The following is a 20,556-nucleotide window of genomic DNA, read 5'->3' on the forward strand; positions in this document are numbered from 1 at the left end:
GGCACAGAGTAGGCGCTTAATAAGCTTCTAGTGTTTGGAGTTCCCTGGTGGCTCAGTGGGTTAAGGATCCGGTGTGGTCACTGCTGTGGCTCTGGTTATTGCTGTGGTGTGGGTTCGATCCCTGGCCTGAGAACTTCTGCATGCCATGGGTGTGGCCAAAAAACAAAAAGCATCTAGTGTTGTCATGTCAGCCACCCAGATCCGCATGCCTGCCCCTTCCTCTGCTCTTCCGCCAAAATGACACACCAGCTGCATGGGTGGGAGATGCCTTTATTCCCCAGGAGCCCTCGAGGTACATGAGGAGCAAACTGCACCCCCTCTGCCCTGCTTTCCCTCCATAGACCTGGGATCTGCTTACACCTCCTGAGCCAGGCCTGAGTGAAACCAAAGCCCCCGTTTCTACCCTTCCCCCACCCCCTGATGGTGGGGGGCGAGTTCACCTGCTGTTTCTGGCATGGAGGAGCATGAGAGGGGAGGGGGGTCATGGGGGCTATGGCCCCACTTGGTGGAAAAGGGGCTCCGTCCCCCCAGGAGCCAGCCCTGATTCCCTGGGCACAGGGGAGGGGGCAGGCCCCTGAGCTAAGGGTTGAGGGGGCTGGGAACACAGGAGGGACGCCCTGGGGGCAGAACTAGAGATGACAAATTTGGTGAATGGGGTGGACTTCTGGGGTCCCAGCTGCGGCTTGGGGGAAAGGGCTGGTTTCTGGGGGGCTGAAGCGGGCTGTGGCTGTGGGGTCAAGTGGGAAGTTGATGGACTTTGGCCCAGGCCAGTATCGACCTGGGTTCCTTGTACCAGATCATGGGGCTGGGGCTGAGGACAAGAGACTTTGCTAGGACCTGGAGTCGGGGTCCTGGGTTGTGGGCTTGGGTTTTGAAGTAGAGCTGGGGGAGTGGGATCAGGTCGGGTTTGGGGGTCAAGGCCAGGCGTCTGTGGGTGGAGTCCATTTCTAGAGCTGAGCTGGATTCTTGAGCTGGTCTGGCTTCCAGAGCTAGATTGAGTTTCAGAAACAGATTTGGTTCTGATACTAAGGTGGACTCCAGAGCTGGGTTGTGTTCTTGCACTGTTCTGGGGCTCAGAGCAGAGCTGGGTTCCAGAACTGGTTTGCTTTCTGGAGCTGGGTTGGGTTCCAGAAACTGGCTGGGTTCTGGAACTAAAGTAGACTCCAGAGCTGGGCTGAGTTTTTGAATTGGTCTGGATTTCAGAGCTGGGGTGAGTCTCAAAACGGAACTGAATTCTGGAGCTGGGCTGTGTTCTGGAGCTGAGCTGGGCTCCAGAGCTGGGCTGAATCCTTGAACCAGTCTGCGTCCCTGAGCGGGGCTGGGTTCCAGAAGTGGCCTGCATTGTGGAGCTGGGTTGGGTTCCAGAGCTGGGCTGTGTTCTTGAACTGGTCTGGGTTTCAGAGCTAGCTCGAGTCTCAGAGCTGAGCTGAATCCTGGAGCTGGGCTGGGTTCTGGAGCTGAGCTGGGCTCCAGAGCTGGGCTGAACTCTTAAATTTGTTCCACAGCTAGGCTGGATCTCAGAGCTAGGCTGGCTTCCAGAACCAGTCTGGGTTCTGGATCTGGGTTGGGTTCCAGAAACAGGCTGGGCTCTGGAACTAAGGTGGACTCCAGAGCTGGGCTGAATTCTTGTACTAATCTGAGTCCCAGAGCTGGGCTGAGTCTCAGAGTTGAGCTGGGTTCCAGACTCAGTCTGGGTTCTGGAGCTGGATTGGGTTCCAGAAATAGTCTGGGTTCTGGAACTGAGATGAGTTTCAGAGTTGGGCTGCATTTGTCCTCTGGGCTGTGTCTCAGAGCTGAGCTGGGTCCCAGAACTTGTCTGCATTCTGGAGCTGAGTTGGGTTCCAGAGCTGGGTGGTATTCTTGAACTGGTCTGGTTTTCAAAGCTGGGTTGAGTCTCAGAGCTAAGGTGAATCCTGGAGCTGCCCTGGATTCTGGATCTGGGTTGGGTTCCAGAAACAGGCTGGGTTCTAGAACTAAGGTGGACTCCAGAGCTGGGCTGAATTCTTGCACTGATCTGAGTCCCAGAGCTGGGCAGGGCCTCAGAGCTCAGACGGGTTCCAGAATCAGTCTGGATTTTGGAGCTGGATTGAGTTCCAGAAATAGGCTGGGTTCTGGATGTGAGATGGGTTTGCGAGCTGGGCTGAATTCTTGAACTTGTCTGAGTCCCAGAGCTGGGCTGTGCTTTAGAAATGAGCTGAGTGCCAGAGCTGGTCTGCCTCCCAAAATCTGACTCAATACTAGAGCTTCCCTGGGTTGTGGCCTGGAGTTGGTATCTAGAGCTTGGCAGGGTTTCTGAGATGAGCTGAGTCCCAGACAGTTTTTGAGTTCCTGGGCAGGGCTGAGGCCTGCAGCTGGGTCTGCTCTCAGAGCTCAACAGATCCATGGAGCTTAAGTCTGTTGCTTCATTGGTCTGGGTCACAGGACTTGACTGGATTCCAGACTTTAGCTGGATTCTGGAACTCAACTCAACAAGTGACTGGGCTTTGGAGCTGGATGGGCTTTCAGAGCTAGGCTGTGCTCTAGAACTTAGCTGAGTTCTGGAGCCGAGTGAGGTGCCTGAGCTGGACTGAACTCTGGAAATCGGCCAGGACTTGAACTCTGTCTGGGTCCCAGAGCTGGATGGCGTTCTGGAGCTGCTCTGTGTTCTGCAGGAAATGTACAGCTCAGCATCAAGCCTCGCCCCAGAGGTAGCTGGGGGTCCAGATCTTGTCTGAATTCTGGAGATGGGCCTGCGTGTCTCACTAGACTGGGCTCTAGAGCTGGGCTCAGTCTCCGAGCTGGACTCATCGCTGAGGCTGGACTGGGCCCTGGGATGGGAGTGGGTACTTGAGCACAACTGAGTTTTAGAGCAGGGCTGGGGTCTGGACCTGGCCTGGGCTGCAGCATCCGTCTGGGTTCCTGAGCTGGTCTGGGTTTGTGAATAGGGTTGGGTTTGGGAATCGTCTCTGAATCCTGAGCTGGTGTGGCTTCTGGAGCTGGGTTGCTTCTTGAGTCTCACCTGGGTACCAGAACTTACTGATGTTCCCGAGCTAGACCCGGTGTCCAGATCCGGCTGTGTGGTGGAGCTGTCTTGCATTCCGGAGTCGGGTCGAGTTTTATGGCAGGGCTCGGTCAGAAAGCTGGCCTGGCTTTCCAACCTAGGATTGATTTCAAAGCTGGGCTGGCCCTTAAAACTTGTCTGGGTTCCAAAACTTGACTTCATGTCAGAGCTCAGCTTAGCCTCAGAGCAGTCCTGGGTTCTAGAGGAGAGCTGGGCTGTGGAACTGGGCTGCATTCTGGAGCTGGGTTCCATCTCAGACCTGGATGGGATTCTAGTGATGAACTGGGCCTCAGAGGGGGTCTGGGCTCTAGAGCAGGGCTGGGTCTTAGAGCTGGACATGGTCTCGAAACAGGTGTGGGTTCCAGAACAGGGCTGAGTCTCAGGGCTGGCCTGGGCTCTAGCAGGAGGCTGGTTTTTGGAGCTGGCCTGGGTTCTAGAGCAGGACTGGGTCTCAGATCTGGGCTTCTGGCCTTGGGAGCAGGGTTGGACTTCAGGAACTGGCTGGAAGGGTTGGGGCAGGGGGCTGAGCTCTGGGCTGGGGCTGCGCTCGGCCCCAGGGCAGACTAGCCACAGGCCTCCCTGGCCTCGCCGAGGGCGGCCCACACCTCCACCACAAACTCGTCTGGGAAGGCGAACTCGCCCAAGACGGAGTCTAAATGGCGTGCAAACTCCTGGACGCTCGCTGTCTTCTTGGATGTCTCCACCATGGTGGACGCTGGAGGTCGAGCGGAGGGAAGGTGGGTGAGGGTGCACCCTGGGGGTCCCCAACTTCTCTCCGGACCCCTCCCTCCTCCCTGTGGGCTGTCCTCCCCCCTGGGTCTACCCGGCTTACCCTGGCCCCTTACCCAGCTCTGGGTCCCGAATGCCCATGTAACTCTCCAGCAGGTCATCCACCCTCTGGGTTGCTTCCTCCTCAAATTCACTGGGCTGGGGGCATAAGGAGCAAAAGCAGAGGGTCAGAAGCCTTGGATCCCTCCAGCCCAGCCCCCTCCCCAGTCCCCTAGCCCGAAGGTGACAGCAGACTGGGGCCTCACATGAGTCAGTGTCACTATTTTGCAGGTGGGGAAACTGAGGCTGGGCAAAGGAGAGGGTCTTACCCAAGACCATGCTGAGTCAGAGGTAGAGCTCTGAGGGCAAGAGCCCCTGAAGACCACTCCCTCCCCTCCACTCACCACTTCCTCCACGATGGCGGCCCCTCCCGAACGAAGCCTCAGGGTCTCCCTCCCGCTGCTGACTTTTGCCTCCATGGGGCATTTGCTGCTCCGGCTCCTCTGGCCGATCATGTCTGGAGGGGCGAGAGTGGGGGAGGTGCATATGTTCTGGGTGGACCTACCTTTCTGTGAACACTCAGAAGCCACCAGCTGAGCCTTTCTAGAACCTTCCTACCCTTCCAAGTCCTCCTTATGTCCATGCCTGAATCTTCAGAGAACCTGCTTGAGAATCCTTTCTTCGCTCAAATGTTCCTCCTCTTTTTTTTTTGTCTTTTTGTCTTTTTTTGTTGTTGTTGTTGTTGTTGCTATTTCTTGGGCCGCTCCCACGGCATATGGAGGTTCCCAGGCTAGGGGTTGAATCGGAGCTGTAGCCACCAGCCTACGCCAGAGCCACAGCAACACGGGATCCGAGCCGCGTCTGCAACCTACACCACAGCTCACGGCAACGCTGGATCGTTAACCCACTGAGCAAGGGCAGGGACCGAACCCGCAACCTCATGGTTCCTAGTCGGATTCGTTAACCACTGCGCCACGACGGGAACTCCCCTCCTCTTCTTAAAGTGACTTTTTCAAAAAGAGACTGCTTAAGATTCTCCTAGCGGCTAGAGGGTCAATCTGGAAATCTCTTTGCTCTAGAATTGGCTTCTCCTTAACCTAGTCATGGCTTTCAGAGTTCGCTGTCATGCTCCAGGGTAGATCTAGAACCTCATCCTGTCCCACTCTCCTGGGTCCTCCCTCCAGAGGTGCCAGGGTGCTTCTAGAACCTCTTGTTCTGGCACAGTGCTCAAAGGGCCAGTCCGTGATGAGGTAAGAAGGCTGTGCCAGAATGGAACTTAGCATCCTGCTTGCTTCCTTAAGAAAGTCTACCTATGGGGAAAAAAAAAAACTGTCTGCCGGAGTTCCCGTCATGGCTCAGTGGTTAACGAATCCAACTAGGAACCATGAGGTTGTGGGTTTGATCCCTGGCCTTGCTCAGTGGATTAAGTGTCTGGCATTGCCGTGAGCTGTGGTGTAGGTTGCAGACGCGGCTCGGATCCCGAATTGCTGTGGCTCTGGCGTAGGCCGGTGGCTACAGCTCCGATTAGACCCCTAGCCTGGGAACCTCCATATGCCACAGGAGCAGCCCAAGTAATGGCAAAAAGACAAAAAACAAAACAATACAAAACAAAAATCTGCCTGCCAAACTAAACAGGGCAATCTACATTCTAAAGGCAAGGTTCTCAACCTTGTGGGTAGGGGAGGCGGTGGCATTTTGTCCCCCCAGGTGACATGGACAGTACTCTCTTGGGTTGTTACAACTTGGAGGAGCCACTGGCATCTGTTGGGTTGAAGCCAAGGATGCTGTTCAAAACACTACAGTGCCCAGGATGGGCCCTCTCCCCCTCCCCCAACAAAGAATCATCCAGTCGAAAATGTCATTAGTGCTAAGATTGGGAAACCCTCTGCTAGGGCAAATTCCTTATTGCATCCGTGGATTAGTTACAGACTTCTCTTTGAAAAGTACCATTCTAGGAGTTCCTGTTGTGGCTCAGCTGTTAACGAACCCGACTAGTATCCGTGAGGACGCAGGTTCGATCCCTGGCCTTGCTCAGTGGGTTAAGGATCTGGTGTTGCCGTGAGCTGTGGTGTAGGTCTCAGATGATGCTCGGATCTAGCGTTGCTGTGGCTCTGGCGTAGGCCAGCAGCTGCAGCTTCAGTTCGACCCCTAGGCTGGAAACGTCACATATGCCACAACTAAGCCCTAAAAAGAAAAAGCAAAAAAAAGAAAAGCACCATTCTAGAACTCCCTTAGAAAACCATTCTCTAGGAGTTCCTGTCATGGCGCAGTAGAAACTAATCCAACTAGGAACCATGAGGTTGCGGGTTCGACCCTGGCCTCACCCAGTGGGTTAAGGATCCAGCATTGCTGTGAGCTGTGGTGTAGGTGGCAGACACAGCTTGGATCTGGTATTGCTGTGGCTGTGGCTGTGGCATAGTCTGGCACCTGTAGGTCTGATTTGACCCCTAGCCTGGGAACCTCCATATGCCACAGGTACAGCCCTAAAAAGCAAAAAAAAAAAAAAAAAGAAAAGAAAAAGAAAAATGAAAACCATCCTCTAGAACTCATCATAGCCTCAAAGCAGTACTTTTTTGTTGTTTTTTGTTTTTGCTGCACTTGTGGCATGCAAAATTTCCCAGGCTAGGGATTGAACGCATGCCATAGCAGCGACCTGAGCTACTGCAAGGACAAGGCCAGATCCTTAACCTGCTGTGCCATAAGGGAACTCCCCAAAACAGTACTTCAATGTCTCCCAACCAGGTTACAAAATAGATCCAGACACCTCTTCATCCTTTTCTGCACTTCTCAAGCCTCCCCTGACCCCATACCTGGCCTGACTATAATAATAGAAAAAACCTACTTGTTTCTCCTACAGTGCCAAAAGCTCCCTGTTCTGTCACTAGAAGCACCTAGAACCTTCCATCCTGTCCCATTCCCCCCCCGCCTTGCTGCCTGGATCACCCAGAGAACCTGCTTCTGGAAGAGCTCCCCTCCCCAGCCCGGCCCCTGGGCCCCAGGTGGCCCTCACCGAAGGCTCTCTTGGGTTGCACCAGGCGCAGGGTGAAGGGCTGTGACTTGGGCAGCTCCCTGAGCATCTTGGCCACCTCATAGTGGCGGCAGCCAACAATGGAGTGGTCGTTGATGGCTTCGATACTGTCGCCCACGCACACTGCCTGGATCCGGTTGATGATGCTGCCCTCCTTGATCCTCTGCAGGGACCCAGAGTTACTCCCAGGGCCACCCCAGCCACCCCACTCAGGTCCCCAGAGCCCACTGGGACCAGAGAGGGGCAAGGGCTCCCGCCAGGTCGCCAGACACCCAGGAACCCACCCACCCCCACGGGCACCTTGATGAAGGCATAGCCAGCCCCATTGTCCGTGATGGTCAGTCCCAGGGCATCCTCAGTCTTAGTGACCTCCACCTCCTTGGTCTCACCGCGCACGTGGGCAAAGATAAAATCCTCCAACCCTATCTGGCCGCCCAGGAGTTTCTGCATGTCCACTTTGTGGCTGTTTAGGGTGCAGAATAAGATCTGTCCCGGAGAGGAGGGGGAGATCCAAATTAACGACAGATCTCATTCCTCCCATCTGCGCAGAACAACCGGGGCCAGGGCTCGGGGGCCTGATAGGGAAATTGAGGCACACAGAGCATGAAACTGGTCCATCCATCCCCCACCAGGATCCCAATCATGCGAAATGGCAGGGCACGGAACTCTCAGAATGGGGAGCAAGGTAAGAAGAAGGCTGTGGGCAGGAGGACACCCCTCTCCCACTCCCACCCCAGACCATTTTAACCCGTTGGTGCCCAGACCCCACCAGACCAGCTTGTTCAGGTCGGTCTAAATCTGCTGGCGCCCCCTGGGGGCTGCGAGGCACATTTATAGCCCAGCCCCCGACCCCTGTGGCCACTGGACTTCTTACCTGAAAGGGGGCTGCCTGGAACCCCAGCCCGCAGCGTCGCCCAGGAACCGGAGGCCGTTCCCTGTGGGCTGGGCTCCACTCCTAGCTGGGTCAGCCCAGCGTTTTCCTGGACGATCTAGGGATCCACTAACCCTAAGACTTGCTCATCTTTTGAGCAGTGTGCAAAGGAAGTCCCCAGGGTATGGGTACCCCGGGGTCCAAGAGCGCATCTATGAGATATGGAGATGAGATCCCCGCCATCCGGAGAAGGGGGATCTGGGGCCCCAATCTCGAGGTCGAGGGCCCACCCTTATCCCTGGTCAGCCTGTGGGCCTCGGGTACTGGGGGTCTGGGGACCTCACCTCTGTGGGCGAGATCCCGAAGGCCTCGGCGATCTTGGAGTAGAGCTCGCGGACGTTGGTGAAGCCCTCGATCTTGCCCGTGGGGCTGCCATGCGCCAGCTGCGTGCGGAAGACGAGGCGCGGGCGGGCGCGGGGTGTGGCGGGAGTGGGGGACTCGGCCGGGGGCTCCGCAGGCGCGGGCGAGGGCGGGGGCGCAGGCAGGCGCGGGGCCTCGGCTCCCTGGGCCTCGCGGACCACTGGGGTCTCCATGGCAGGAGGAGCTTGGCCACCGGGGCCACCGCCACCGCCGCCGGATCCGCTGCTTCCTGCAGCTTCCCCTCCCCCGGCTCAGGGCGCGACAGACAGCCGAGCTGCCTAGGTAAGGGGATCCGGGAACCCGAGCCTCTCGGGAAGGCGACACCAGGGAGTGCGGGGGGCGGGGAGGGGGCCGCAGGCTCCAGGTGTCCTGGCCGTGCCAAGGCCAGCTGTGCGCTCCCCCAGGTAGTGGGAAAAATAAGGATAACAAAGAAGGATGGGGCAGCTGCGTGTGACCCAGGGCTCATTCTCTGCGTGGAGCACTCATTTAATCCTTGCAAGCAACAACCCTAAGAGGTGAGGAGGGTGATTACTGTAGCATAAGCTGAGCCACATGGTGTCCATCCTCTGCCCACAGCCCTCCAGGGCTCCCACTTTCCTAGGGGTAAAATCCCAAGTCCTTCCTCCCCCCCCCCAACCCCCCCCACAAGGCCCTGCATCGTCTGCCTCCATCCCCTCTCTGCCCTCCCCTCCTCCCTCTCTCCCCCTCCCTCAGGGCTGCTCCAGCCACACCAGTGGACCTTCTGGCTGTTCATTTAGCCCAGCAGCCACAGCCCAGCCTCAGGACCTTTGCACAGGCTGCGCACCTAAGCTTGGAACATCTCCCAGATCTCCAAGTGGTTCCCTCCTTCACCTCCTTTGCTCAAATGTCACCTCCCCTTACCACCTCCCAGTCTCTCTTCCTGGCTTTTTTCCTCCCTAGCATTGAGCCCGACTTGACATAGCAGATATTTTATTTATTCATCTTGTGTTTCCTCTGTAACTGGAAAGTCAGCTCCAGGAGGGCAGGAGTTCTGTTCTCTTTTTTTTTTTCCCTCCAGTATGCCTGGCCCACAGTGAGCACATCAGGTTACAGATAAAGAAGGAGGCTCTGGGCACCAGGAGGCATCTGTCACAACCCCCTGGGAACTGGTGGAACTGGGCCTTCACCAATGGGAATGTTAGTTGGCTCAATAAACAGCAGAGGAATGCCATATAGCAGCTCAAAAGAGGGGCCTCTCGCCTTGGAAGAATGTCAGAAACCAAGCATTGATGGGAAAAGTCAAGTTGCAGAAGGCTTTAGATGATAAAAGAAAATTTATGTAAAATTTAAAAGACTGTGAAACGGGACACACGCTACAACACAGATGAGCCTTGAAAACATAACACTCACTGAAAGCAGCCAGATACCAAAGCCACATAGCGTGTGATTCCATTTATATGAAGTGTCCAGAATAGGCAAGTTCATGGAGACAGAACGTGGGTTCGTGGTTGCCAGGGGCTGGGGTGGGCCCAGGCGAGGAGTGGGGGGTGGGGAGTGATTGCTAATGGGGACAGATTTGGGCTGTGCTGATGGTTGCACAACTTTGTGACTATACTAGAAACCACAGAACTGTACACGTTTAAATCCTCTAAAAAACAAAAACACATCCAAATGGTCTTTCTGTAGGAAGACATCCTTATGTGCTAAAAGTATGTAAAGGCTTGCTCAGATTTCCCTGGTGGCGCAGTGGGTTAAGGATCTGGTGTTGACACTGCTGTGGCTTGGGTCACTGCTGTGGCACAGGTTTGATCCCTGGCCCGGGAACTTCTACAGGCTGTGGGTACCACAAAAAAAAAAAAAAAAAAAGTTGTTACACCTATAAATGTAATAAAATTCATTATGAAAAAATGAAAGTTTTTTTTTAAAAAAGGCCAGCCCAGGAATGGTAAACTCCAAATCTGGAATGAGGGTATGGTGCCAAAAGGGGTGGGATGAGGTAGCACCCACTTTGGGGCAGTGGCGACAACATCCAGTTTTTTGAGTCTCCTGGGACTGCTGAAACAAAGTCCCACAAACCTCATGGCTTAAAACAAGACGTTTTTTCCTCTCACAGTTCTGGAGGCTGGAAATCAGTTTTGTTATTTGTTTTTGGGAGGGGTTTTGTTTTGTTTTGTTTTTGTCTTTTTGCCTTTTCTAGGGCCGCTCCCACAGCATATGGAGGTTCCCAGGCTAGGGGTTGAATCAGAGCTGTAGCCGCCGGCCTACGCCAGAGCCACAGCAACTCAGGATCCGAGTCGCATCTGCGACCTACACCACAGCTCACGGCCACGCTGGATCCTTAACCCACTGAGCAAGGGCAGGGACCGAACCCACAACCTCGTGGTTCCTAGTCAGATTCGTTAACCACTGCGCCACGACAGGAATCCTCTTTTCCTTTTTAGAGTCACACCTGCAGCATATGGAAATTCCCAGGATAGGGGTTGAATCAGAGCTGCAGCTGCCGGCCTACACCACAGCCACAGCAAAGCAGGATCTGAGCTGCATCCTTGACCCCCACCACAGCTCATGACAACGCTGAATCCTTAACCCACTGAGCGAGGCCAGGGATCAAACCTGTGTCCTCATGGATACTTTTTGGATTCGTTACCACTGAGCCATGATGAGAACTGCCTGGAAATCAGTTCATCAGCAAGACCAAACTCCCTCTGACACCTGGGTGGCATCCTTCCTGCCCCTCCCGACTTCTGTTGGTGGCCAACAATCCTCAGCCTGCCTTGGAGGCAGGCTTTGCTCCAGTGTCTGTCTCAGTGACACGTGGCTGTCTCCTTCATGTGTCTGTTTCCCAATCTTTATCTTCTTATAAGGATGCCAGTCATATTGGATTAGAGGCCCACCCGCTCCAAGATGACCTCATCTTAACTAATTATATCTACAGTGACCCTATTTCCAAATAAGGTCACATTCTGAGATCCTAGGGGTTAGGGCTTCAGTGTTTTCTTTTGAGGGGACAAAATTCAACCTGGAACACCAGTGTGGGTCCAATTATTCTCTGGCATTTTTAGGATGTCTCCAATAACCCATTCAAGGCTGAAGCCTCTGAAAGACCTCCCCAGGAAGTGAAGCACAGAATCACCATCTGACCCAGCACCTGTCCCTCAGGATCGACCCGGAGAAGTGAGAGCAGGCGTTCAAACAGAAACCTGTATTGTGCCTGTCCTCAGCAGCAGGATTCGAAAGAGCCAAAAGGTCAAACCACCCAAAGGGCCATGAGCAGATGATGAATAAACAAAACGTGGTCCATCCACACAATAGAATATCTTTCAGCCGGAAAAAGGAGAGAAGCACCGACACTCACTACAATATGGATGGACCCTGAGAACATGATGCTCAGTGAGAGCAGACACAGATGGACCCACAGTGTGTGATTCCACGGATATAGATCATCTAGAACAGGTAAATCCAGAGACAGAAAATGGATTAGAGGTTGCCAGGGGCTGGGGAGGGGATAGGCCCAGGACCCCCAGTAGGGAATACTGGCCCATTCCTGTCAAACAACAAAAACAGAAAAACAAAATCACACTCACAAGCTTGAAATTCAAATTCCACTTTTTTAATTTAAAAAGTCCAGATTGAGTGGTGGTCAAAGGGCTGCCTCCAGGAGGGCCCCTCAGCTGAATGAGTGTGGGAGTGGAGGAATGTGAAGGTGACAGGCAGAGGGCCCCCTGCCAGAGTATGGGTGTGTCCCTGCAGGGTGCCAGCCTGTGTGGGCACTTATGGTTACACCTGCCAGGAGTCCCAGTGTGTCGGCTATGGGTTTTCTCTGCCTTGTTGTTTGGGGGCTGGTCCTGGAGAGCCGCTGTAGGGTGACTCCCCACAGTGGGTGTGAGCTGCTGTGGGTTCTCCTCCTGTCCTGGGTTATGCTGCCCATGCGCAGTGTTCCCACATCCACGTGTTGTGACCTGCCCTCCGAAGCCCTGGGGTTGTGTGTGTGTATGCAGAGCATGGTGGGGGACTTTTCTCAGTTGGGGTGCTGGGGAGATTGAAAGCTAGAGGGATGCTGTAGAAATTTAATTCGAGGGGGGCTGGAGCCCCCAAGGTGCAGGATTGGGCCTGGCCCCAAACAAGGACCCCTACCCCTTCTTCCACGGGGTGGGGGAGGGGGCGGGACTGGAGCTTGGTCTTCTCTGGATCCATGGGGCTGCCAACACCCTCATAGATGCTCACTGTGACAGAAGAGAGGAGATTCAGGATGGGAGATCCTCATCATGTCTCAGCCCTCATCCTGATCCTGGGATATCCTAGAGGCCACTCCCCTCTGATCCTTCAGATGCGGGGGGTTGGGGGGATGCTGTAGTCGATCCCACCTATCCTAGGCAGCTGTGAACCACCTAGAAGTTTTCAGGAAGCTCAGGTGCCTCCCCTATACACGCAAGGGGGTGTTGGCAGATTCCCCCCCAGCAGCCTTTAATCGAACACTAGGTCTATTCAGCGCCCCCCAATGGCCTGGCCATTAGCCACCTGCAACAAACCAGCTCCACCTGGTAGATCCCGCATGGGTTGTGGCTTCGGAATAAGATCCCGCAGCCAGATCCCACTTGGCAGCGCCCACAGACCCCAGAAACGAGCGGGCCCGGGGATCAGACTTGCCAGGGAACACACCTGGCGACCTGGGCCAGGATCTCCTTGATGCGGACGATGAGCTTCTCGTGCTGGGCGGGGTCGCGCTCGATGGCGCCGTGCAGCCGGGCCATGTAGAAGTCCAGGGTGCTGAGCGTGGGCGTCTCGCCTGTGCCTAAGGAGGCGGAGGACCGGTCAGCCCAGCCCAGCGGGGGAGTCAGCGCGGTGTGGGCCTCACAGAAGCAAAAGTCAGAGGGTGGGAGCCTATAAGGGCGGAGTCCTTGGGGGGGGCTACTGGGGCGCTTCAGTGAGGTCAGGTGGGGGCGGTCAGGGTAAATCTGGACCCGGGTAAATTAAGGTCAGTTGTGGGCAGGGGTCTGAAGATGGAAGTTGGGAAGAGCGGGGTCTTGAAGGCAGCGGGGGCTAGTGGGGAAGGGGAACTTTGGTCAGGTGAGGACACAACGCGGAAGGCGGTAACAGGAGAGGTCCAGAGACCGGGAGGGAGGGTCAATATAGGCGGGGCTGGCGCGGGCAGGGCTTAATGAGGGCGGGACAGCTTCGGAGTAGTCGGGGGGCGGGGCCAGAAGGGGCGCGGCGAATGGAAGAGGGAAGTGCCGGTTTGTGCAGAGGCAGGAAGAGGGTGGGTAGGGGCTCGTGGGGCGTGGCCGGGGGGGGGTGGGACTCGTGGTAGTCGAAGTCAGTGGGGCGGGACTTGTGGGGGGCGGAGGGGTGCGAGAGTTGTTGGGGGCGGGGCTTCCGCACCGGGCACCGGCAACGAGGCGAAGCTGGCGGTGAGCGCCTGGCGCACCGCCTGGAGCTGCTGCTGTAGTGCCAGCGTCCGCCGCTCCTCCAAGGCCAGCTCCTGCTCCAGGCGCTCGCGCGCGCTGCTCATGCTCTGTGTGTGCCTCTGTAGCACCGCATTCTGCTCCTCGAAGGCCACGTTCATCTTCCGCAGGCGCCGCAGCTCCGCCTCCCGAGCTGCAGGCGGGGAGCCAGGTCAGAGCCTGGCGCTTCCCCGCCTTCCCGCTGCTCGGCCTTCGCCTAGAGCTGTGCCCATCAGCCAGACCTTCCTTCACTGCTCCGCCTCCAGCCCCGGGGCGGGGGAGGAAGGCACCCGCCGCCTCCCACCTCGGCGCCCTCTTGACCCACCCTCTCTCCCTCCCACAGCCTGCTCTCCTAAGAACCCCTGGTGAGCACTTACCTTTGTTTTGGTCCAAGAATTCTTCAGTGAAGATGGGGACGTCGAAGGTGGAAAAGCCGTCACAGTCCCCACCCTGGGACGACAGGACAAGGTAGCATTTTTCTGGGGTGGGGGGTGAGGGGCAGCCAAACCCCTTCTGGGTCATCCCCTAAGCTTGGAAGGGTCTCCTCAGGCCACCTGGGTTAGAGTCCATTTAAGAGCCTTCCCCCTGCGTGGCCGCGCAGCCTCCGCTTGCACACATGTGGACCGGGAGCTCACTTCATCCCATGAGCGTTGGTCCTCGCTCACCCAGGGGTCTAAATACCTCCAGACCTTTCCCACTCAGGTGTTCTCCTCGGAGGAGGGGAGCTCACCTTGTGTCCATTCAAAAGGGTATTCATGAGCCCGGAGCCGGAGTCTTCTGGTGGGGAAGGGAGGAGGGCGGGGTCAGCCTCCCAGGCCTCCTCTGAACCTATGCTTTGCTTTGCATGTGCTGTTCCCCCTGCTTGGAACACCACCATTCCCCTCCCCCAATCAGCCCTACTCCTCCTGGGTCAAGCTCGCAGCCTGGGCTCCCCAGTGTCTGTGTGTGTCCCATCTGAGCGCTGATCAGGCCTGTTCACTCACAACTGTCTGGTTATGTGGGTCTCATTCCCATTGGCCCGTTAAAGCCCCATGAAGGGGGAGGTCGGTCTGCCTGGGTCACCGGTTGCACAGCAGGCACTCAGCTGTGCCTGGGGGCTGGGGCCCTTTGCACCTTTCTTGATCTTCTTTTCCTGTATCTTCTCCGTGCACATCTTGTAGGCTTCGGACTGCTGGTACGCTCTCAGCTCCTTCATGTACTGCTGCTTCTCCCGTTCGGCCTCATCCAGGTACCGCTAGCGGGAGCAGCAAGAGAAGGCTTGGCTCAGTCTACCCCATCTCCATCATTCAGCTCACTGTTCTGACCCTTCCCACAGCTCCCTACTGCCCTCCAGACAAAACCCACCCTCCAGGCTACTACTCAGGCCACCTCCTGACTCCCTGAACTCACCTACTTCACCCCAATTCCAGCCTTTATAAACCACTCCTTGTGTCTGACTATCTGCAGGCTGCCACGTCCAGGCTAGACTGCCCTCCCAAACCCACGTAGAGGGTGCAAGCTGGTGTGTTTTGCTTTTTTGTTTTTCCTTGATATTTTTGCAATTTTAAAATTAATTACCAGATTTAAAAACCAGGTTTCCATTGAAAATGCAGCCCCCACCCTTCTTCTTTAGTATAATGTAGTTTATTTATTTATTTTTGACCACGCAGGCAGCATGCAGAAGTTCCTGAGCCAGGGATTGAACCCACGCCACAGCGGTGACAACACTGGATCCTTGACCTGCTGAGCCACCAGGTAACTCCCACATTGTTTATTAAGGTTTACCTCTGTTCCTGCGTATGGCTACCCTTTAACAAGCCGGAGAGAGCTAATAGGTGGTCACTTCTCCAGGTGGAAGGAAGGACACTCCACACCCTTTCCTTTGGGGTAAGTGGCTGCGGGTGAGGGTCTGAGCGTATGGAGAGAGGTCAGTGGTCTCGGCAGTCCCCACCTGCTTCTCCGCTGGCTGCAGCTTGCTCCACTCCGCGCCCAGCATCTTGGTAATCTCGGGAAAAGGCAGGTCTGGGTGGCGCGTACGAATCTGCTCACGCCGCTCGTTCAGGAAGCGCACGTAGCCGGTAACCGGTGCCTTAGGCCCATTGGGTAGGATCTTCTTCCGCTTCTTGCCCTTGGGCCAGCCGCGCTTCTTCACCGGCTGCAGAACCCAACCGGGCTGTTGGTAGGGGGTCTGAAGGGATGGGGCTGGGCCCAGAGAGGAAGGGGCATGGCCCTGGACGGGTCCTAGCCAGGAGGTGGGACCCAGAGGCCTGGAGGTATGGCCTGGACAGAGTTCAGGATTGGAAGAGTGAGGTGAGGAAAACCCTGGCCAGGGGTGAAGGAATCAAAGGGACTGGGGTCAGAGGATCAGCCCATGGATGCGGCAGGCTTGTGGTGTGGGCGTGGGCTCTGGGCGTGGGCGTGGTTTCTGTACTGGAGGCGATCTTCCGGCAGTGGGCGAAGCTGGCATTCGGCGGTGGGCGGGGCCTGAGCTTAGAGTGGCAGGGGAGCTTCTGGTGGCGTGGTATTTGGCACTTGGGCGGGGTCTCAGCATCTTGAGGGAACTCTGGTCGGTGGGCGGAGCCACAGCGAATTCATATTGAAGTCGGGGCGGAGCTTCAAGGCTAAGGGTCGCCGCCCCCAAAGTGCAGGGACTCACCTCCTCCTCGTGGGACCCCTTCTCTCCTGCCCGCGGGCCCTCGATGCGCTCTTGCTTGACAGCAACCACGAATCCCCCGTGCTGTCCTGGAGTCTTGCCGCTCGCCGACCTGGAGACACGGGAATCCAGGGTCACCCCACTCTCCAAACCCGAAGGCGGAGCTGGCAGCGCGAGGCCTGAGTCCTTAGATGGGTTTGAGGTAATCAGGATTGGGGGTGGGGGTTGAGACAGCAGGAGCACTTACCGGAGCCACAGGGACCTGGGAGAGACTGGAACCTAGGGGTCATCCTCACTACCCCCCACCTCCGACGGTATCACTGGCAGCTAAGGGCCTGAGTTCTGGAAGCAGAGGCCTGAGGGGGTCAGGATCTGAGGATGGGGACCCCTTAAAGGCTAGAGCCCAGGAATTTGGGAAAAGCTGGTGAGGGCCCAAGGGGGAGGGCCTGCTCCAGGTGGGGGGAGTCAAGGCCGTGGGGGGCAGGGGTCGAAGAGCTCCTACGCGACCAGGGGGGCGCCCAGGCTGTAGCCCAGAGTGGGCTGGGGGAGGGGATGTCGCACTCACGCGGCAGCCGCGCCGGGCTGCTTGGGGCCGTGGGACATGGCCGCTCCCGGCCGCACCTGGAACGCACAATCGTGGCCGAGTGAGGGTCTCTCGAGCAGCTGACGGCGGGGTCTGGCTGTGGAGCCCCGGAATGCCGGGGGGGCAGGATCCGGGGACAGGGAGGCCCTCGAGGGCGGGCGCCCCAGGGATCCTTTGTTGGACGATCGCCCCCCAGGAGACCCAGGTCCGCAACCCCCGGCTCGGGAGGGGCCCCGCCCTGATCCTGGGACCCCCGCGCCCCCCGCTCTCTCGCAGGGCCCCGACTTCTGCGGCTGTTTTCACCTCGAAAGAAACTTTCCCGGACCTCTCGGCTGCTGCGACGCTCCAACCAACCGCTCCAAGCCCGCCCCTGCCGCCTGCTCCGCCCCACCCCGCCCCCGGCATGCTAATAAAGGCTCGGCGAGCGGTCGGATTGGGTGTGCCCTACCCTTGGGGCGTGACCATGCAGATGAAGGTCGGCGCGCCCGTTGGTGATTGGCTAGGACAGACGCTGAGCCGCGTGGGAGGTTAGTGGGAAAGGCTGCGGGCGGGTGCGTCAAGTTCGGCTGTGCTCGGCCCGCTCTCGGGACCAATCAGGATGCTTTGAGGCACCGCCGGGGCGGAGCCTCTTAAAGGGCCAGTAGATGCGGCAAGAAGTTTTCCTTCGTACGTAAAGGGGAGACTCCACGCCCCTGCGGGATCCCGGGACCAGTGGGCTGTGTCGGGCTCGGCCCTAGTTGCCATGGGGCTGGCGGCCGGTTGCTAGGGAAGGGGTTGATCTTTGGGAGCAGCTCCTTTCCCCACGGCAAAGTGGGATATGTTCTTAGCAAACCTGGCGGGGAAGTTTCCCATTTATTGACTGGACTTGGAGCCGCGGTCGTGTCCTGCCTTGTTCTGAGCCGGAGGCCTCTGGATGCAGGGGCCTCAGCTTTTCCTTTTATGCAATAGGGGTTTTGTAGTGTCCAGGACCAGGAGACTGCGAGGCTGAGACTGGGAGCTGGGCTGGAAGCATTTGGGGAAAGGTGGTGGGGACAGGAAGGCTGCAAGGACCTCATGAAGGTGGAGGGCTAGGAGACTCTGCCCCGGAATCTTGAGGAACCCCAGGCAGCAGCCCGATCTTCTCACAGCATGGACCGGGATTGCTTCTGCGCCCAGAATGGTAGTTGTGGCCACTGGGTGTTCGGGATGGTTCATTAGAGTCTAAACAATCTGTCCAGATCACCTCCCTGCTCTCACCTCCCTTCACTTTTCCCCTCACTTTCTCCACACCAGCGACCTCGTTGTTCTTCACGTACATCCGTTTCATTCATTCCCACCTCTGGACTTTTGCACTCGCTCTTCCTTCTACCTGGAGTGTCCCTCCCCGAGATTAAATGTCCCTCTTTTCAGTGATATTTTCCAAGGCTTGTACCCCACCCCATACACCAGTCTTATCTTTTCTCCATATGTTCACTTCCTCCATATGAGCTGCCTGTTTGCTCATTGCTGTATTCTTAGCACCCAGAACAGTGCCCACAGGTGCTCTAATACATAGTCATTGAATAAACAATTGAATGAATCATGTAAATTTCTAACAAGCAACAGCAGCTGCTTTGAAAAACAATCTGGTAGCTGGAAAAAAAAACAAAAGAAGGAGTTTCCATCGTGGTTCAGTGGTTAACGAATCCGACTAGGAACCATGAGGTTGCGGGTTCAATCCCTGGCCTTGCTCAGTGGGTTAAGGATCCGGCGTTGCAGTGAGCTGTGGTGTAGGTCGCAGATGCGGATCGGATCCCGAGTTGCTGTGGCTCTGGCATAGGCCGGTGGCTACAGCTCCGATTTGACCCCTAGCCTGGGAACCTCCATATGCCGCTGGAGCGGCCCAAGAAATGACAAAAAGACAAAAAAAAAAAAGAAAAAGAAAACATGGAGTTACCATGCCATCCATCAATTGCACTCCTAGGGATATACCCAGGAGAATTAAAAACATACCTATATACAGAAACTTGCACATGAATGTTTTCAGCAGCCTGATGCTCACAATAGTGAAAAAGTGGAAGCAGCCCAAATATCTATCAGTTGGTTAATAGGGAAATAATGTGGTCCATCCATCCAATAGAATATTATTGGCCTTAAAAACGAATAAATTGCTGATTCATGCTATGACGGGATAAGCCTTGAAAACATTAGGCTCAGTGAAAGGTGCCAGTCACAAAGGGCCAAACAATGTGTGTTTCCATTTACATGAAGTGTCCAGAACAGGCAACTGCAGGGAGATAGGAAGTGGATTAGTGGTTGCCTGTGGCCAAAGAATTGGTGGGGAGGGGGAATGGATAGTAACTAAGGGGCTAATTAGGCACGGTTTTTTTTTCAGGGTGATCACAATGTTCTAAAATTAGACTGTGGTGGAGTTCCCCGTCCTTGCTCAGCGGTTAACGAACCTGAATAGCATCCATGAGGATGCAGGTTCAATCCCTGGCCTTGCTCATTGGGTCAAGAATCAAGCATTGCTGTGGCTGTGGTGTAGGCGGTCAGCTACAGTTCTGATTCGACCCCTAGCAGGGGAACCTCCATATGCTGCAACATGGCCCTAAAAAAAAAAAAAAAAAAAATTAGAATGTGATGATGGTAGCATATCTCTGTTAATACACTGCAATCTACTCATACACTACAGTGTTAATACAGTGATAGTGTTCCATGGAATTGTACACTGTAAATGGGTGCATTGTAAAGTATGAGAATTAAATCACAATAAACCTGTTTTCCTAAGAGTGAATGCAGGGCTGAGGAAGATGAGTGATGCCCTGGAATCTTGACAGACCCAGATTCCAGACTCTGCTCTGTTGCTTCATCAGCTGTGGGATTTGCCACTCTCTGCTGGGTTAGAAACAATCTAGGTGAGACTGCTGCGTTAGAAGCTAGGGGAAGGCCCGACGTCCGAGCCCCGCCTCTTTACCTTGATTGATGGGGCTGGTGTTGGCATAGAAACTGTCCTTTCACTTCCAAGGTACCACACAAGAAATTCAGGCCTCTTCTTGTGCATCAGAAAGGATTGAAAGGTTTTGAGGTTGATTTTGAAAGCAGTTTGGAGCTTGTTGGCATCCAGATAAATGCCTTGCTGCGTGGGTATTTTCTAGAAAAACAAAGTGTCTTTAGTCCAAACTGCATTGTATTCAATCCAATTCATGCAATCCAGACACATACCCGCTCCAACGAGCAGCATGTCATCATTGCAGCATTTTTGCTGTTTTTTACATCCTTTTTACAGTTATCTAAAAGCAGATTCTTTTGCCCCAAATTCATGAATAAGTTTTTCTTAGCAAAGTTCTCTCAAGTTCTACCTCTCAGTAAAACCAATGATTCCAGCTGTCTCATGCAGTTTAATTCATGCTAGTTTCTTTGTCTTTATGTCTGTGCTTCATTTGGAAATATTTATAGTATGAAACCAGGAAGAGTCTCCGCATTTGTGGTCCTAGAAATGCGAGATCGGGGAAGCATAGCTTAAACTCTTTGTTTTGAAATGAATTTCACTATGCAAATGATATGCAAATTCATTTTATTTGTACCAGATGTAAGTAGTGCAGGCTGCTGTATACCTCCACAATCCTCCCCGTGATCAGCTTTGTTACATATGTGTCTTACTAAAACTTTTCCTGCGCGTGCGCACACACACACACACACACACACACAGTATGAGTGTTGTCCTAGGGCTACAGGAACAAAGCACTACAAACTGGATGGCCTGAACAACAGAAATTTGTTGTCTTACAGTTCTAGGGGTCAGAAGTCCAAGTTCAAGGGCATGGTCAGAGAGTTCCTTTGTGTTGCAGCCG

At 55.3% G+C, this 20,556-nt stretch overlaps 2 protein-coding genes and 1 long non-coding RNA gene across 8 annotated transcripts; 1 reads left to right on the forward strand and 2 right to left on the reverse strand.

Moving 5' to 3' along the window:
* Positions 1 to 253: 253 nt before the first annotated feature.
* On the reverse strand, positions 254 to 8,417 carry GIPC3 (GIPC PDZ domain containing family member 3). Of its 2 annotated transcripts, none has more exons than XM_047777541.1 (6): positions 8,052 to 8,375; positions 7,137 to 7,322; positions 6,819 to 6,999; positions 4,213 to 4,325; positions 3,873 to 3,967; positions 254 to 3,755 (listed from the first exon to the last, which is right to left on the reverse strand). In XM_047777541.1, exons 1-6 carry the CDS (start codon positions 8,298 to 8,300, stop codon positions 491 to 493), a joined length of 4,089 nt encoding a protein of 1,362 aa, XP_047633497.1. In that variant the 5' UTR covers positions 8,301 to 8,375; the 3' UTR covers positions 254 to 490. The 2 variants fall into 2 exon arrangements, with proteins under 2 accessions (XP_047633497.1, XP_047633498.1); XM_047777542.1 differs by having other exon boundaries at positions 3,471 to 3,755; positions 3,886 to 3,967; positions 8,052 to 8,417.
* A 3,265-nt stretch (positions 8,418 to 11,682) lies between these two features.
* Positions 11,683 to 17,125, reverse strand: HMG20B (high mobility group 20B). 5 transcript variants are annotated; one of them, XM_047777550.1, is made up of 10 exons: positions 17,048 to 17,125; positions 16,727 to 16,782; positions 16,165 to 16,273; positions 15,460 to 15,663; positions 14,643 to 14,763; positions 14,260 to 14,303; positions 13,907 to 13,979; positions 13,468 to 13,683; positions 12,736 to 12,880; positions 11,683 to 12,311 (listed from the first exon to the last, which is right to left on the reverse strand). In XM_047777550.1, exons 2-10 carry the CDS (start codon positions 16,762 to 16,764, stop codon positions 12,299 to 12,301), a joined length of 963 nt encoding a protein of 320 aa, XP_047633506.1. In that variant the 5' UTR covers positions 16,765 to 16,782; positions 17,048 to 17,125; the 3' UTR covers positions 11,683 to 12,298. The 5 variants fall into 5 exon arrangements, with proteins under 5 accessions (XP_047633506.1, XP_047633507.1, XP_047633505.1 ...); XM_047777551.1 differs by having other exon boundaries at positions 12,748 to 12,880; positions 14,260 to 14,306; XM_047777549.1 differs by having other exon boundaries at positions 14,260 to 14,306.
* Positions 13,572 to 15,534, forward strand: LOC125125887 (uncharacterized). Its single transcript, XR_007134482.1, has 4 exons — positions 13,572 to 13,701; positions 13,873 to 13,997; positions 15,179 to 15,263; positions 15,360 to 15,534. It is a non-coding gene; the product is annotated as an uncharacterized LOC125125887 (long non-coding RNA).
* Positions 17,126 to 20,556: the final 3,431 nt, after the last annotated feature.

Source organism: Phacochoerus africanus, chromosome 4 (genome assembly GCF_016906955.1).
Source record: "Phacochoerus africanus isolate WHEZ1 chromosome 4, ROS_Pafr_v1, whole genome shotgun sequence".
Taxonomy (NCBI): Eukaryota; Metazoa; Chordata; class Mammalia; order Artiodactyla; family Suidae; genus Phacochoerus; species Phacochoerus africanus.